At 43.4% G+C, this 15,512-nt stretch overlaps 1 protein-coding gene across 1 annotated transcript in view; it reads left to right on the forward strand.

Annotated features, from left to right (window-relative positions):
• The window catches only part of LOC146181519 (uncharacterized), a 54,404-nt gene that overhangs the window by 29,437 nt on the left and 9,455 nt on the right, over nucleotides 1-15,512 (forward strand). Inside the window, exon 4 of the mRNA XM_084577891.1 lies at nucleotides 12,746-12,832. Within this exon, the coding sequence (XP_084434017.1) occupies nucleotides 12,746-12,832 (87 nt within the window). The remainder of the gene's footprint in view (nucleotides 1-12,745; nucleotides 12,833-15,512) is intronic.

Raw genomic sequence — 15,512 nt, forward strand, 5'->3', positions numbered from 1 at the left:
GTCTAAGAAAGCATAGTTGCGTGGTAGTGAGAGATTTATCCGGAAAAAGAAGTGTACGAAGGCTTTCTCTGATGATGTCATAGTAAAATGTTCAATTCTTTTTTGTAGTGAAGAGTAGTGTCCAACGTGGGCAGATAACGCCAGCGAATTCCAGGCGCCGGGTGCTGAAGCTCGCGGGCGAGGCGATGCACTACCTCATTGGCTGTGATTCCAGGGTGACCAGCAATTCACCTCAGTGTGACAGTGTTAGGACGTAGTTTGGTGAGAGCTCCGTGCAGATCACCCTGCAGTTCTTCAGGAATGCGACCCATATGAATGGCGCGTATAGCCTGTATTGAATCACTGTATATGGTATATCCGATGTCTTGAATACTGGCGGCTATTGACAGGGTCTCGAAAGTCGCTGTAGGAGAAGGAGCTATATAAGGATTGAGGGTATGTTCCTGATGTTCCCTCGGTCTCAGGTGTATTTTGCACAAAAATTTCTTGAATTTGGCATCTTGAGTCACTCTTCTTTCTTCTTGGCTCCTGGCTGCTTCACTGTTGGCATGTAGCAGGACTTCAAAAAAAATCAGCGGGAATGAGCCGCTCCAGATGCAGCTGGGCGCAATAAATGTCGTTTTATAGTCGCCTGATAGTGGATTTTGTTTCGAGGATCCTTGCCTGCAACAGCGGCTTTTCTGCTTGGGCGATAGTCTCTCTTCCAGCTGGCGTCTGGACTAGCATTGGCAGGCGTAAGGAATTGGGGACCAGCACACACGTGAATGACTCGGCACAGTTTGTAGAAAAACTAAAGACAATAACGTTTGACGACGACCACGTCATGGTATCTTTCGACGTGAGATCCATGTTTACGTGTGTGCCGGTAGACTTCGCAGTCGAATGTTGCAAAACAGCTACGAACAACGACTTGTCTCTGCTAGAACGTACACCTATTAAAACGGACGATCTATGCCAGTTCCTCAAATTCTGCCTGTCCAACACATACTTTACGTTCAACAAGACGTTCTTCAGGCAGGTCTTCGGGACAGCAATGGGCGCTTCCATTTCAGTGGTTTGTGCCAACCTGGCCCTAGAAACGATTGAAAACCGCGCACTGACGTCATTCGACCCTCTACCAAGACTGTTCCTTCGTTACGTTGACGATTGTTTCTGCCTCATCCGTTGAGAGGACGCCGAAAGATTCCTGCGGCACCGTAACTCGTTTCAAGAAAGCGTCCAGTTCACTATGGAAGAAGAAGTCAACGGGCGATTCCCCTTCCTTGACGTCCTTGTTGAAAGAACAAGAAACGGTTTAGCGACGAGTGTATACAGAAAGCCTACCCACATGGGTAAATATCTGAATTTTCATTCAGCACATCCATTAGGGCATAAGCGATCGGTTGCCTCTTCTCTTGTTAATCGGGCCTTCAGGATTTGCTCAAGCCCAAGAAAAACACGTCGTGAGCTGAGTCACATACGGAAGGACCTTAAAGAAAACGGATACTCATCCCAAGTCCTCCGTTCGCAAGAACTACGTGCTGCAGCCCCTCCAACCGGAGAAAGAAGAGAAAAGAAAAAGCGTGCTGCCATTCCTTATGCCCAGGGCGTCAGCGAAACCTTATGCAGGATATTCGCTGCCTACGACGTCCAAGTATCCCATGTACCATCCAGCAAGCTTCGAAATCATCTGGTACGGGTCAATGACCCTTTGGAGAAGACAAGCTACCCTGGCGTCGTCTACAAGATTCCTTGCAAAGATTGCAGCGCTTCCTACATAGGCGAAACTGGTGACTTCACAAGACGATTGAAGGAACACCAACGTGACGTAAAGAACAAAAAAGTGACTTCTAACGCTCTAGCAGAGTACAATCAAGACACGGGCCACCTGATTGACTGGGATTCCGCGCACATACTTGAAAAGGAAAAACTGTCATCTAGCCGCCCACTCAAGGAATCATTACACATCCAAATGACAAGCGAAGCGATAAGCAGGACGCGGGGAAATCTACCAGAGATGTACATGCACTTTGTACGCAACACTTTAACTTCATAAGCAACGGCCCATCTCGTTTCATTTCCATTGTGAACAAGGCACCCGTAGCGGTGCCGAAATGTCAATGTGTTTATCTTTTGTTTTTTCTTTTTCTTTATCGTCTGTGACTTCGGCGAGTGCTGGTTTCGTCAATATGCTGAATTTCCCTTGCCTAACGGGTTTCCGTCGAATCCTCAACTATAAATGAATGCTATGTATAAGGGCTGGTTATATTCCTATTGATGGTATGGTATCACCTGATTGATGGTATGGTAATGATCGATTGTAGAGTACCGTTTCCGAAAACCTGCTTGATCCTTTGCTTGGTGGCAGCCTAAGGTTGTCCTGATTCTATTAGCAATTACCTTAGTAAATACCTTATATGTAACAGACAGTAAGCTGATTGGTCAGTAATTTTTAAGGTCCTTAGAGTCCCCTTTCTTATGAATGAGGATATTGTTTGCATTCTTCCATGATTCCGGTACCGTCGATGACACCAGGCACTGCGTATACAGGGTGGCCAGTTTTTCTAGCACGATATCCCCCCCCCCCCCCCGTCCTTTAGCAAATCTGTAGTTATCTGATCCTCTCCAGCTGACTTCCCCCTTTTCATAGATTCTAATGCTTTCTTGACCTCGTCCTTCGTCACTGGTGGAACGTTTGACTGTTTTTCCTTGCCGCCAATCTCGTTACGGTCCTGACTACTTTGGCTTCTTAGAGATCAGTATAGAACTCCTCGGCTACTTTGACTATCTTGTCCATATAGGTGATGACGTTGCCCGCCTTGTCCCTGATCGCATATATCTGGTTTTTGCCTATGCCCAATTTCTTCTTTACCGCTTTAAGGCTTCCAACGTTCTTTATAGCATGCTCAATTTTCTTCGTGTTATACTTCCTTATATCAGTCACCTTGCGCTTATTGATTAGCTTTGATATCTCGGCCAATTCGATCTGGTCTGTTTGATTGGAAGCTTTTATATTCTGGCGTTTCTTAATCAAATGTTTCGTCACCTTAGACAGCTTACCGGTATCCTCTCCAACTATCCTACCGCCTACTTCTACCGCACACTCCGTAATGATATCTCTTTAAATTATTGTTCATTGCTTCTAGGGTAATGCCGCCATCCTCGGTTAGAGCCGAATATCTATTCTGTAGCGAGATCCTGAATTATTCTGCCCTCCCCCTCACCAATAATTCGTTTAAGGGTTTCTTTCTTACTAATCTGCTGCGTTCCTTCTTCAGGTCTAGGCTAATTCGGGACCTCACCATCCTGTGGTCACTGCATCGCACTTTCCCAATTACCTCTACATCTTGCACAATGGCGGGGGTTGAACACATTATGAAGTCAATTTCATTTTTAGTCTCCCCGTTAGGACTTTTCAATGTCCATTTCCGGTTCTTCCGTTTGCTGAAGAAGGTATTCATCATTCTTAAGCTATTGCGCTTTGCAAACTCAACAACTCCCACCTGCTATTCCTAGAACCAATGCCATAGTCACCTACTGCGTGGTCTCCTGCCTGCTTTTTCCCTACCTTGGCATTGAAGTCGCCCATTAGTACAGTATACTGCGTCTTTACTTTTCGCATTACCGATTCTACATCTTCGTAGAAGCTTTCAACTGCCTGGTCATCATAACTACATGTAGGTGCATAGGCCTGTACAACCTTCAGTTTATACCGCTTATTAAGCCTAATTACGAGGACTGCCACCCTCTCATTAATACTTTAGAATTCATCTATATTACCCGCTATATACTTACTGACAAGGAAACCTACTGCTAGTTGTCGCCTTTCTGATAAGCCTCGATAACACTGTACATGCCCATCCTTCAGTACAGTATACGCGTCGTTCGGCCTCCTAACCTCACTAAGCCCTACGAAATCCCATTTCATGCCCTCTAGTTCCTCTAACACACTGCTAAGCTAGCTTCACTAGCTATGGTTCTAACGTTAAACGTTGCCAGGGTCAGATTCGAATGGCGGCCTGTCCAGCGGAGTCAGGCTTTCTTAGCAACCCCTGCTGCGTCACAGGTCTGACCGCCGCCGTGGTCAGTTGTTCCGCAGCCGCTGGTGACTGAGGGCCGGGGTTTTACGGAGCTGATCATGAGAGGTCATGGCCAATTAGTGCAACAGGGTGGCCAACTCCTGTTCTGGTGAGGGAGGGCGTTGCCGGGGGTGTTCACCGGCATCAGCTCGCACCCCAAACCTGTTTATGCAATTCCATTGACAGGCAGATTTTTTTTAATCCGGTGGAGAATTGCGCGGCACCGAGATTTGAACCCCAGTCCTCTTGCATGCGAGGCGGATGTTCTACCGCTACGCCACCGCTGCCACCAACAAAATCAAGGTCCGTCGAAAGGCTTAGCGAGCCTCGGGCATCATCAGAACCTACAAATGGTCGGTTCTTAGCAAAAAAGCGATCACATTCGGCACATGAGGAGTCAAAATTATCCAGCTTACTTGCAGAATAACGCAAGCTGGGCGATTGAGGTTCCAGGGTTGATTATCTGGCACAGAGACGATAGATTCAGGAGCTCGGTGTTCTTCCGTCTTTACTAGGCGACGCCACCTGTTGGATCATCTGTCTATTATAACATCTATTATTCACCGTCACTCATTCTTCCTTTTCTGTTTTCCTATGGCCGACACGTCCTGATGATGCGTCCGGCGTTCACATCCAGCACACGCGCCACGAATCTAGAAAGGTTTTCGCCTTAAAAACGCGTAAAAAAGAAAAAGAAACACTAGTTTGACACAAAAAATTTGAAGCGAAACTAAATTATGCATTATTTCATAGAAACCTACAAAAGCGTACATTGAAAATTGAAATTAATATGATATGGAATGGAGAAAGGCTCTGAACTAACGAGAGACAGAAATTGTAACTCGGAAACACATATAAAAATGGCAATTTTGACCATGTATATACATTTGCTAAGTGTATTTTCAAAGCACGCACACCACAAAACTCAACCGAATGTTTTGGCAACTTGTTCAAAGCAACAGAGGTTCGGTCAAAGAACAATGTTTGAGAAATTAATTTTTAAACTGTAGGATTGTAATATATTTCTAGTGATTTGTCTAAATAGAGCTGAAACTATATAAAGATTGTTTATCAGATCAGCGTTGTATATGGCACCTAAGTTGTGAAAACAATATAAGGCTATTAAGGTCATTGTACCGTACACTCTTGAGGCCAGATCAAAATTTGTGTTCGGTTACGGATGAGGTTCTAGCATACGAGCTAGAAATAAACCTCAGTGATTGTATTTGTAGTCATTCACACTAGACAACATATTATTGGTGGTAGGTCTCCCAGATAGGACTAGCATAGCTCAAAAGAGGACATTCAGTCATAGTCTAACCATAATTGGTATTCTTCGTGTGGTGCCTTGAACTCGTCGCTGTAATGAACAAAGTTTACAAAAAGCTTTATTAAATGTGTCGCAGATGCACTCAGTAGTAGAGATATTTTTAAAATGTATTGCAGGATATTTAAGTTCGGAAACTTGTGACAAATATGTATTTGTTCTGCTACAGAAAAAAATTAACGGATGTTTCTTAGATGCCATAGTTATTTAATAGATTAAGAAGAACTGGGTTACATGTGCCAATAATTGCAGCAATTGGCAATTTCTTTCAAACAATAACATAGTTCTATAGTGGTCGGCTACAAAATGTATTCTTATATTAGAGCTGCGTCACTGCGTGATTTTTTTATTTAATAAGAGCGAAAACGTGAACTCGTGTCAAGTAATAAAATGTTCAACACTAAATGACCTATTACTGAATCCTGAGACATACCGGTTCGAGAAGGTTTGTTCTTACTAGAAGTCCAGTTCAATCGCAGCCATGGTATCCTGTGTGAAATATATGCTGCATCTATTTTATTAACGAAGAATGACCGGCAATACAAGACAATGTTTTAAAACCGTTCTGTAGGAAATGATATCAAAGGTTCTAGTGAAGTATGCGATGATATCTAGTTGACTATTCATGTCAATGGTCTCGATATATTAATGAGTAACCTTATGCGAATAGTGGTTGTTGAGCACTCAAATCGAAAGCAATGCTGTGTTTTGGATTCGTTGCTGATTTCTTCAAAAAATTTCTTTAGGTATTATGCTAACACATCATCCAGCGTATCTAGCGTTTTGCAAAATATACCTCGTCAAAGAGATTAGTCGGGTATTTGTAACATATGTCTTGAACCTTGATTGTAAGCAGTTATCACCTTTGTTGTTTTTCAATCAGTAGGAACATTCCCGCGTTCATGCGGCTTATTAAAGTTATCCACTAAATAAAATTAATACCAGTCGTATACCTTTTCAAAAATAGCGTTTGGAATTTGGTGAGCACCTATACACATTTCGCAAGGGGAAAAGAAAATTAAGAATTCCTTCTTGTCCTAAATAAAGCTCCGATAAAGAATGTTTATTGGAAATCGGTGTGGAAAAACGTCACAAACAAAAACTGTTTAAAAACAATTCCTTGTAGAGGAAGAATAGGTCGGAGTGACTAACAATAGTTTTCGTAGAGGTCGCTAAAGGCCCTCCCACGTTGGGCCTCGGCGACAGCGCTCTCTATGTGTATAATAGACCTGCCAGGCTTGACGAATGAATAAAGGTTACTTGTCCGTCACTCATGCGAGTGAGTTGACTCTCTCTGTCGCTACTCACCGACACCCACCGGGCCTTATAGCCACTCCACACTTTTGTTTTCATTCTTCAAAAACTGAATGCCAGAATTGAGGTCAGACATAAATCTCCGACTTTTACCAGAGACACAATAATGCTTAATAGGCAATTAACAGAAATTTTTCTTTTATGAATGGGCTCCATTTTAGGTGCAGTAAATTCGGTTTACCAAAATGGTGAGCTCCTTCAGGGGTTGACGTTTTCCCTCTCATTCATTCGAAGAACAGTTTTTGTGATTGGTTTCCGGTTATCCGTGGACTTTGTGTCATGCTTATTCGCGTGATTCTGAACAAACATTTCTCTTTAATCCAATACCTCTATCTTGACCTTATCCCAGGCATTGTTTACAGGTAGACAATTCAGGAAGATGAACTTGGTGTTGCTCTAAAGCAATCAAATGATGCCACACCGTTTGCTTTTAAACGTTGGGATAAGCAATATTTTATTGTTATGGGTTTTTTAACACTTGACGGATACATCAGCTCCGTTTAGTCGTTCCGTCGTGTCCGACCCTTCGTGATCTTCTGGACCATATCACGCCACGTTTTCCGGTCTCTCACTATCTTCCTAACATCACATAACTTCATCTGCAGCGCCTCGAGGATGCCATCTAACCATCGCGTTCGCTGCCTACCCCTTCTCCGGCGACCCTCAACCTTTCCCAACATCAAATCTTTCTCCAGCGACTTCTCTCTTCTCATCAAATGACCAAAGTAGCTGAGCTTTAACTTTAGAATTTGACCATCCAATGAGCAATCAGGGTTTATGGTCGACAATATCGACTGATTTGATCTTCTGGCAGTCCAAGGAACTCTCAAGAGTCTCCGCCAGCACCACAATTCAAACGCGTCAATTCTTCGGCGGTCAGCCTTCTTCACAGTCCAACTCTCGCATCCATACATCACAATGACGGATACATACGTGACGGCTATTTTGTGGTCAGGAGCTCGCTATTAGACCTCACGGAGGTGGCCTAATTGTGCACTAAATCAGCTCAGAAACCCCAAAACGAGAACCTATTTTCCTGATTGAAGCCTTCATGTAAGTGCACCTGCAATTTGGAATAGATGCAGCTTGCTCACAATAATTTTGGGGATTATTGATACAGTCAGTTTTTGGTAGATTACGGTCGCCGGCCATTATTATCTTACATGTGCTGCGACCAAAATTCTCGATACACAACCGTAAAATACATGCAAGTTTTTCTGAGAAGATTCAGGAGGGTGACGTTGTCACGTAGTGGTGACAATGTCGTAGACGATCAATGAGCAGACAGATGTAGCACTTGAGTCTACACTTTATTGGGCTCACTTGCGCCCGTAAACCAAATTAGTAACTAGGCCGCGTTGAAAGAAGCAAACTTGCTCGCTGGTGGGCGAACAGAAAACTCCAGTTGCATTCGCAGTGCTCAATTTGAAATAGGCATAGACACATCTTGATAAGCCAGCCAAGCTATACATGAAACGTCCATAATGATAAAATTTACTTGTGCTCACCTGCAAGCTCGTTAGACTAAACTCGTCGCATCCCGTGCTACAAATAATGTGACCAAGGCGCGTTTTCAAACGCCGAGCATGAAGACAGAACGCAAGAACAAGCCGTCCCATTCATGGATGGATGGATGGATGGATGGAATATAGGAGCGTCCCCTTTGAAACGGGGTGGTAGCAGTAGCTATCATGCTCATTTTTCTCCATATATCTTAATTATTGATTTAGAATGGTTAACTAAACCATCATTCTATTTATTAAATTTTGGTCCTACATTACTAACATTATGTCACTTCTCTGCTTTTAAGCCACCAATTTTCCAGCCGTTTTTTGCTAGTTTCCACAGCCGGTTTATTCACTCGGCCACTGTTATCTCTAAACCCCAGAGCTTCAGGAACAGTGATTGCGCCTGCATCACCTTCCGGATGGATACCATTGCATTCGAGTATAATATGGTCAATTGTTTCACTGGAGTTTCCACATACAGCACATGCGTCATCTCCATTGTTACTTCTTTTTGTAGCTGCGTGTTCTAAGGCACCCTGATCTAGCTTCAAAAAGTAGGGCACTGCCTCTTGAGTTATCAAAGAAATCTTCCTTCCTGATCTGCATTTTCCACTTTCGGTATAATTCCACACTGCTTTTTTTTCATCGAATTTATCCAATTTTTACCTTCTGTGTTTTTCACCTGTTGCTTAATGTTCTTTATTTCTCCGTCCTTGGGACTAGCATACTTACTAGTTAGCTTCCTAGTTCTTTTCCTCCATTGTGAGTCAACGCTTTTTAGGTACAGGTATTTAAATACCTTAGCTGCCCATCTGTTACTGTCCAATTTCCTCAGGCGTTCCTCATATAATATTTTACTCTGAGCTTCCCGTACTTCGAACGATGCCCAGCCCATATCTCCCTGTACCGCCTCGTTTGTAGTTTTGCCGTGGGCACCTAGTGCTAATCGTCCAACGGATCTCTGATTTGTTTCTAATGTCGACTCTATCTCTGATTTTAGGCACAAAACCGCATTTCCGAAAGTAAGTCCGGGCACCATAATTCCTTTCCAAATACCCGTCAATACCTCCTACCTATTGTATCCCCACAATGCCTTATGCTTCATTATCCCGGCATTCCTTCGCCCTTTGGCCTTAAGTGATTGCTCATGCTTTCCAATGTATGCCAATCCTTCGTTTACCCATACCCCCAAATATTTATATTCTGCTACTCTAGGTATTTCAAGGCCTTGAATTTTAAGACCCTGATCAGTTGAGCCATTGAAAATCATCAGACCCGGCTTAACTGCGCTGAAACTGAAGCCTAGAGCGTCCCCTTCGTCTCCGCAATATTTAACTAGAGTTTGCAATTCTTCCAGACTCTCAGCTAGCAGCACAATATCATCTGCATACATCAAACCGGGGATGCGCTGCTCTACCGCCTTTCCACCTAATCTGTATGACAGGTTAAAACCTAGGTTACTGTCTTGTATCCTCCGTTCCAGGTTTATCATATAAAGCATTAACAGCACCGGTGATAGAGGACAGCCTTGTCTTAATCCTTTGCATACTTTGACATCCTCCGTACTTCTTATCCATTCCCACGTAATTTCTACTTTGTTATCCCGGTATATTTCCTGTAGGAACTCTATTATCTCATAACCGATACCTTCTTTTAATATGGTCCACAGCAGTTCCCTGCTTACGTTGTCGTACGCCCCGTTTATGTCCAGGAAGGCCAAATACAAAGGTCCATTTTCCACTCTAGATATTTCGATGCATTGGGTAAGCATTCAATCTCAGTGATAAGGCGGCATCTGGCGGCTGTTGAAAGCAGCAACCAACAAAGCTTCTAATGGATTGCGGCATTACTTTCCCCTTAAAAAACATCGCCTCAATGTTGCGAAAGATACAAAGAAAATAAAATTTAAAAATCAGAAACTTTAATCATTGCTGGTTCTTTAACGCACCTGATATGGATTAAGACGTATAACAGGACAATGTGTGGGTGCGCACGCCGCTTTGGTACGCTGGTGACGGAGTTTGTGCAGACTAGAGGATAGAGGTAGCAAATTCTCGCTTCTGCGGAGGCGAATTGGCGCCAAAACCCAGACTTTGTATTTTGGCTTGTAATCTGTGTCGCGTCATCGTAGGTTGTAGTCTAGGGTGTCGGTGTATTGCTGGTCTTTAACATGCAGCCGGGGGAAACATCCAGTCTTTCTCTGTGCGCTGAAGGTATGTGGCGATGTTGAGGTTGTCCTAATTTGCGATCTACGGAAGCGTTGTGTAGTGTGGTCGCATGCAGTCTGCCATATACGAGGCGGAACGAGGTCAATGTCATACTCTCCTGGACAGCATGGTTGTGAAAAATATCCCGATGGTGTCCAAGACTTGTTTGCGGCATCGATATACTTGTCTGCGATATGGTCTTGTTACGACGTTCTGTGTCTTCCGTGTACGAAAAGTACGCTTATGTATGACGGCGAGTTCTATGCCTGTCGATTAAAATTACTTGCAAAATTTTCGTCATGAATGATCTTCCCTTCCCGTGATAAGCACTTCGGTTGCCCACTCATGGCGTCATAGTGCACCATTTCAAGAACTGTGATGCGTAGGCTTTCTGGAACAACAAGAAGCATGCATGCTTCCCGGAAGCGCAATTCTTCTAAAGCAACCCTTCGCGAACGCAAAAAATGTTCTTCACACGACCTTTGGCGGAATCAAACAAAGAGGTTAATGTTTTGCTTTTGCGTTGCTCAGTTCGAAAAACTCGAAGATCGGGGAAGGCTGCGAGAGTGAAGCCAAGTAGAAGCCAAATTTTGTGCGTCGTCGTAGTCGTTTGAATAGGCAAACGCGAAAGACAGCTAGCATCTAAGTGTTTATGGCCGCTTTTAAGCACCATAGTAAACTTAAACTGTTGTAGGCGAAATGTCTATTGGGCGAGCCGTTCACAGGGGTCACGGAGACTCACGAGCCAGCAAAGCGAATGGGAGTCGGTCACGACGGTGAAAGGATTCTCATACAAATAGGAGCGGAAGCGCTGTACAGTGAAAACAACGGCGAGACATTCGTGCTCGGTAACCATGTGTTTTATTCGCCCTTACTCAACGAGCTGCTGGCGTATGCTATCACGTGCTGATCGCAGCCATGGCGTTGTATAAAGACAGCGCCAGTACCGATACCCCCTGCGTCAGTGCATACTTCAATTTGAGCGGCTGGGCACAAGTGGCGTAGGATGGCGTCCGAGGTCAAAACTAACATGAGATGATGGAAAGCTGCATCCTCTTCGCTGGTCCAACTAAATGGTGCGTTTTTATGCAGCAGACACGTGAGTGGGACAAGCTCGATGAGATAAATGTATGAAGCTGAGGGCAGAAAGTCAACTGCGTCATCAATACGTGGAAGGGGGTAGACATCTTTCTTCGTTACTGTATTTAAGCGATGGTAGCCAACATGAAACCCGGTTTTCCAAACATTTTATGCAGTAATACGTTCTATTACGTTCTTCTGAAGATGCCTGTTGTCGAAATTAATGTCGAATAAAGTCTCAGTTTTCCTATAATGTTTAGTCTCTTTACGTTTTTTCCCCTTTTAAGTTCGCGTCCTAAATAAAATTACAATTAAAAATACAGAAAAGCATTGTAAAGTAGGATGCAACGTGACAACACGCTATGCCGTGTCATTGCTCCTAAAGGACGATGAATTGTTTCTCGGCTACGGAAATGCGAAAACGGACCCGTTGGTCAGAATGCTAGCTTTTGTGCTATGCACTCCGCAACGGCGTCCGTGTGCGCCGGTGATAATTTACACAAAGGTCGGGCATGCTTAACCTAGACGCTGACTGGTGGAGGCTTCCGATGATTGCATCGAAAACGAAGCTTATGGCGGCTTCTTCCACAAGAACGTAGTTGCAAACGAGGATGCCCGCCCAGGCTTGCAGAAGCTGGTTGTCGCAATCGACGCTTTGAACAGCATGCTTACATATGTGTCGGGCTACCGGCAACAGCCTTTGGGATACTGTGGCTTAAGTAGAGGTGGCCAGTAGCGATAACCTGACATGCTTGATCTCGAAGAGGGCTTAAGACGCATCATGATATTTCAATTCATTCGAAACTTCTAGCAGCAAGGTGACTAGCAGTGTTCAAAGGTAAACAGCTAACATGCGCCGGCTGCCAAGAGGCCAAAAACAAATCTAGCAGGCAGCAACAAAAATAACTCATGACCAACCGTTTAGAAATTTCGCGAGAAAAACAAAATCAATAATCTCAAAAATTCATTGTGGCTCTATTTAGGCATTTGTTTTTCTCTGTAGTGGTCTCTCATTGCTCAAAAACATGTCACCCACACCGATAAACGCACGAGAAAAAGCCATGCGGATGTGTTCGTGTGGTCACTTTGATGTCGATGTTTAGGGTTGATTGCTTTGTTTCGCTCTGATGTGTTAAGAAGACAATAAGGAACTAAATTGATTTGGGTACCATTTGATCATCTAGTTATGTATTTATAGGTATAAAGGCTTCGTTAGATATAATTTTTATATCCACTTTTTTGTTCTTGTAGAGGCAACCAAAGAATATCCATACACTCTGATATACTGGAATCCCGAACAGCATTGCGGTATATTTACGTTTAACGACTCTGAAACTGGTAAGTGTAAATAAGGAATGAAATAAGGTAATTCACTATAACCTGTGCTCTGAAACCATATCGTGTTTTGATGCTTGCGGAGTTTTGTTTTAAAAGCTCAGAGAACTGTAGGCGTAGCCCGCGGCGATGGGCTTGAGAAAAAGACGAACAGCAACCCCAATAAAATATATGTAAAAAATTAAAAGAAACGGTGCAATTGCAATTTTGGGTATTATATTTTCAGTACTTTGAAACTGTCGACAACAAAGTCTAGTAGCTTTTGAATTTTTCTGTAAAATGTATGGTTCGAAATTGCTAATGCCAAAAAAGGGACTTCATGGACATAGAATCAGGTTTCCTTGTTGCGTTTCCATAATTTGACGCCGCAGTGCCAGGTATAGTCGCAAAATATGTCCACTTCTACATCACCCAATGCAATTACGGTTTCCGTATGCGATGCAAAATGCAGTGATGGCATTTTGGGCAATGCGGTGGAGCCAAGTCATTGAAATTAAAGGCGCATAATTTTGATAATTGATATTTCGAAATTCGCCCCTGGCTGTCAACAAATGAAAAACTTTAATCCCCATTTCTGTTCACAGCACGCAGTGTTGCAATGCAATATTAACGATATGGTGCCAATGACACGTTCCTGAGAAACTTGGGCATCGGTGTTGTCTGCATTACGAGTGACAAGTAACGGACAGGATACTGACAGGCAGTAGCGCTGAATCGTCAATGGGGTTTCTGACGGAACAGGACAACACTTTATAATAAATTTGGTAGGAGGTGCCAATTTGGTCTGATATACATTCAACGGGCGTTGTCTTTGATGCCATAACAACTGCAACCAGAATATTCCTCATTTAGTTTTATCAAGCAAATCAAATCTTATTACATGATAGGTATTATCAATTTCCAGCCCCTGCAAATCAATTACAGAAGCAAACTAATGCATTCTGCTCCAGTTATTTTGAAATACAATGCTCTGCATGGAACTACAAACATTTCAATCTCGCGTTTTCGCGGAAGTCCCAATTATGCAGATGGGGCATGGCAGCTACCACATGGTATGGATGTGGCAGAGCAACAGTTCTCTCTCAACCTCCCTAAAGTCATCAGAAAATAATTGACGGCGGCCATTCGACTTTACTTGGCCCGTTATATCCAAATAGCTTTAGTCTAGAAGGTTAATCTGGTGGCTTCATCAGTATTATCCTGGAAAACGGATTCACTATCTGTAGACGCTTTATATAGGCTTTACAATTATTCTACTCAATATATACGCCTAAATACCAACACCCCCTGGGTGACTGTCATAAGAACTGAGCAGGAAGGAATGAATAATCTCTGTTTAGGTAATGACTAGTGGAGTTGTCCAGTCCTGCACACATTCTTAGGCGATGCCGGCACCTTCTGGCGCGGCCAATGTGGCATGCTAGCATGGACAAGGAGGCAACTTAGAACTTGTAATGTGCGAGATCATTGACACACGTGTTAAGAAATTGATCATAAAGTGAGTAGAATATCGGTGGAGATAACCAGGATCCTGAAAGAAAGTGCAAAACGGGATCACTAGCATTGTCGCGTCATTCTATTTAAATCAGACGTAAAGACTCCATCAAATAATGTATCTTACAATAAACAAAATTTTGATTATTTCAAAATCCTAATTATTTTATGCCATAAACCTTTCTTACGTGACGCCACATTGTAATATAACCGATCTTCTTAGGACACAAGAACGTGTCGTATGTTTTCCAAATTGACACCTGTGCACTGTAATATAGAAAGCGCCGCATTTTCCACAGACTGATTCTCTGGAAAAAGTTTTCTATATCTTCGTTGCTTTTGCATATGTAAGAGTCAATATCCCAGTAACGGAAACCTTAGCGGACTGGTATTTGGCATCACAATCTAAGAGGATCTTATGGTTGTCAGACTGCAAGCTCACCTTCCTATTCACAAGGTAGCATCCAATAATGCCGAAATCTGTCATACGAGTGCATTCTATTCTAAACAAATTAGAAGAACTTATGGTAATAGAATCTGGATTCATAGATGTTTTGTTTAAAATGCTTGACGTACGCTGCTTCGCGGTATCGGTCAGTTTGGCCTTGAAGGCAAACTATATCGTGAAGAGATGTTTCTTCCGCAGAGTGGGATATCCATGCTCGCCGTGTTGGGGAGAAAGCGGTTGTTGGCGGGACTGGGATGGCAAGAATCCACGTAGGCCGAAAGGAGAGCAACAGTTTACACACCACGTTTGTCTATAGGACGGGTGCCTGACATGTTTCTGCTGCCGCTAGTTCAGAGTAGTATAAAAACAGAGAATTTGTGGACATTTCTTCAGGCGCATGTACAATGCTTTTGTAACTCGCTTTGAAAAAATATCGTGGTCATAGGTGAGAAGAATGCTGTAAATGGGCGCTCTTTAAAACCCAATGATGATATTGAAGCAACGTGTACATTCCAATGCGTCAGCTGCAGACTAGCAATGTGGCAGCACATACATCGTCTGACCGGCTCGCATACCGAAAAATATCCGATCTCAGTGGATGCCGCGTGACATTCTCAGCAAAAAGTCTGGCAGGTCCTGCATCCCTCCTGCAAACTCCACTCTCACCAATACTCCGGTTGCCAAGATGCATATTCCTCCCCCTTTTCAGAATAACAAAGCACCTCCAGTACCGCATGCGTG

Source organism: Amblyomma maculatum, chromosome 8 (genome assembly GCF_055883805.1).
Source record: "Amblyomma maculatum isolate TAMU_Amacu chromosome 8, ASM5588380v1, whole genome shotgun sequence".
Classification (NCBI taxonomy): domain Eukaryota; kingdom Metazoa; phylum Arthropoda; class Arachnida; order Ixodida; family Ixodidae; genus Amblyomma; species Amblyomma maculatum.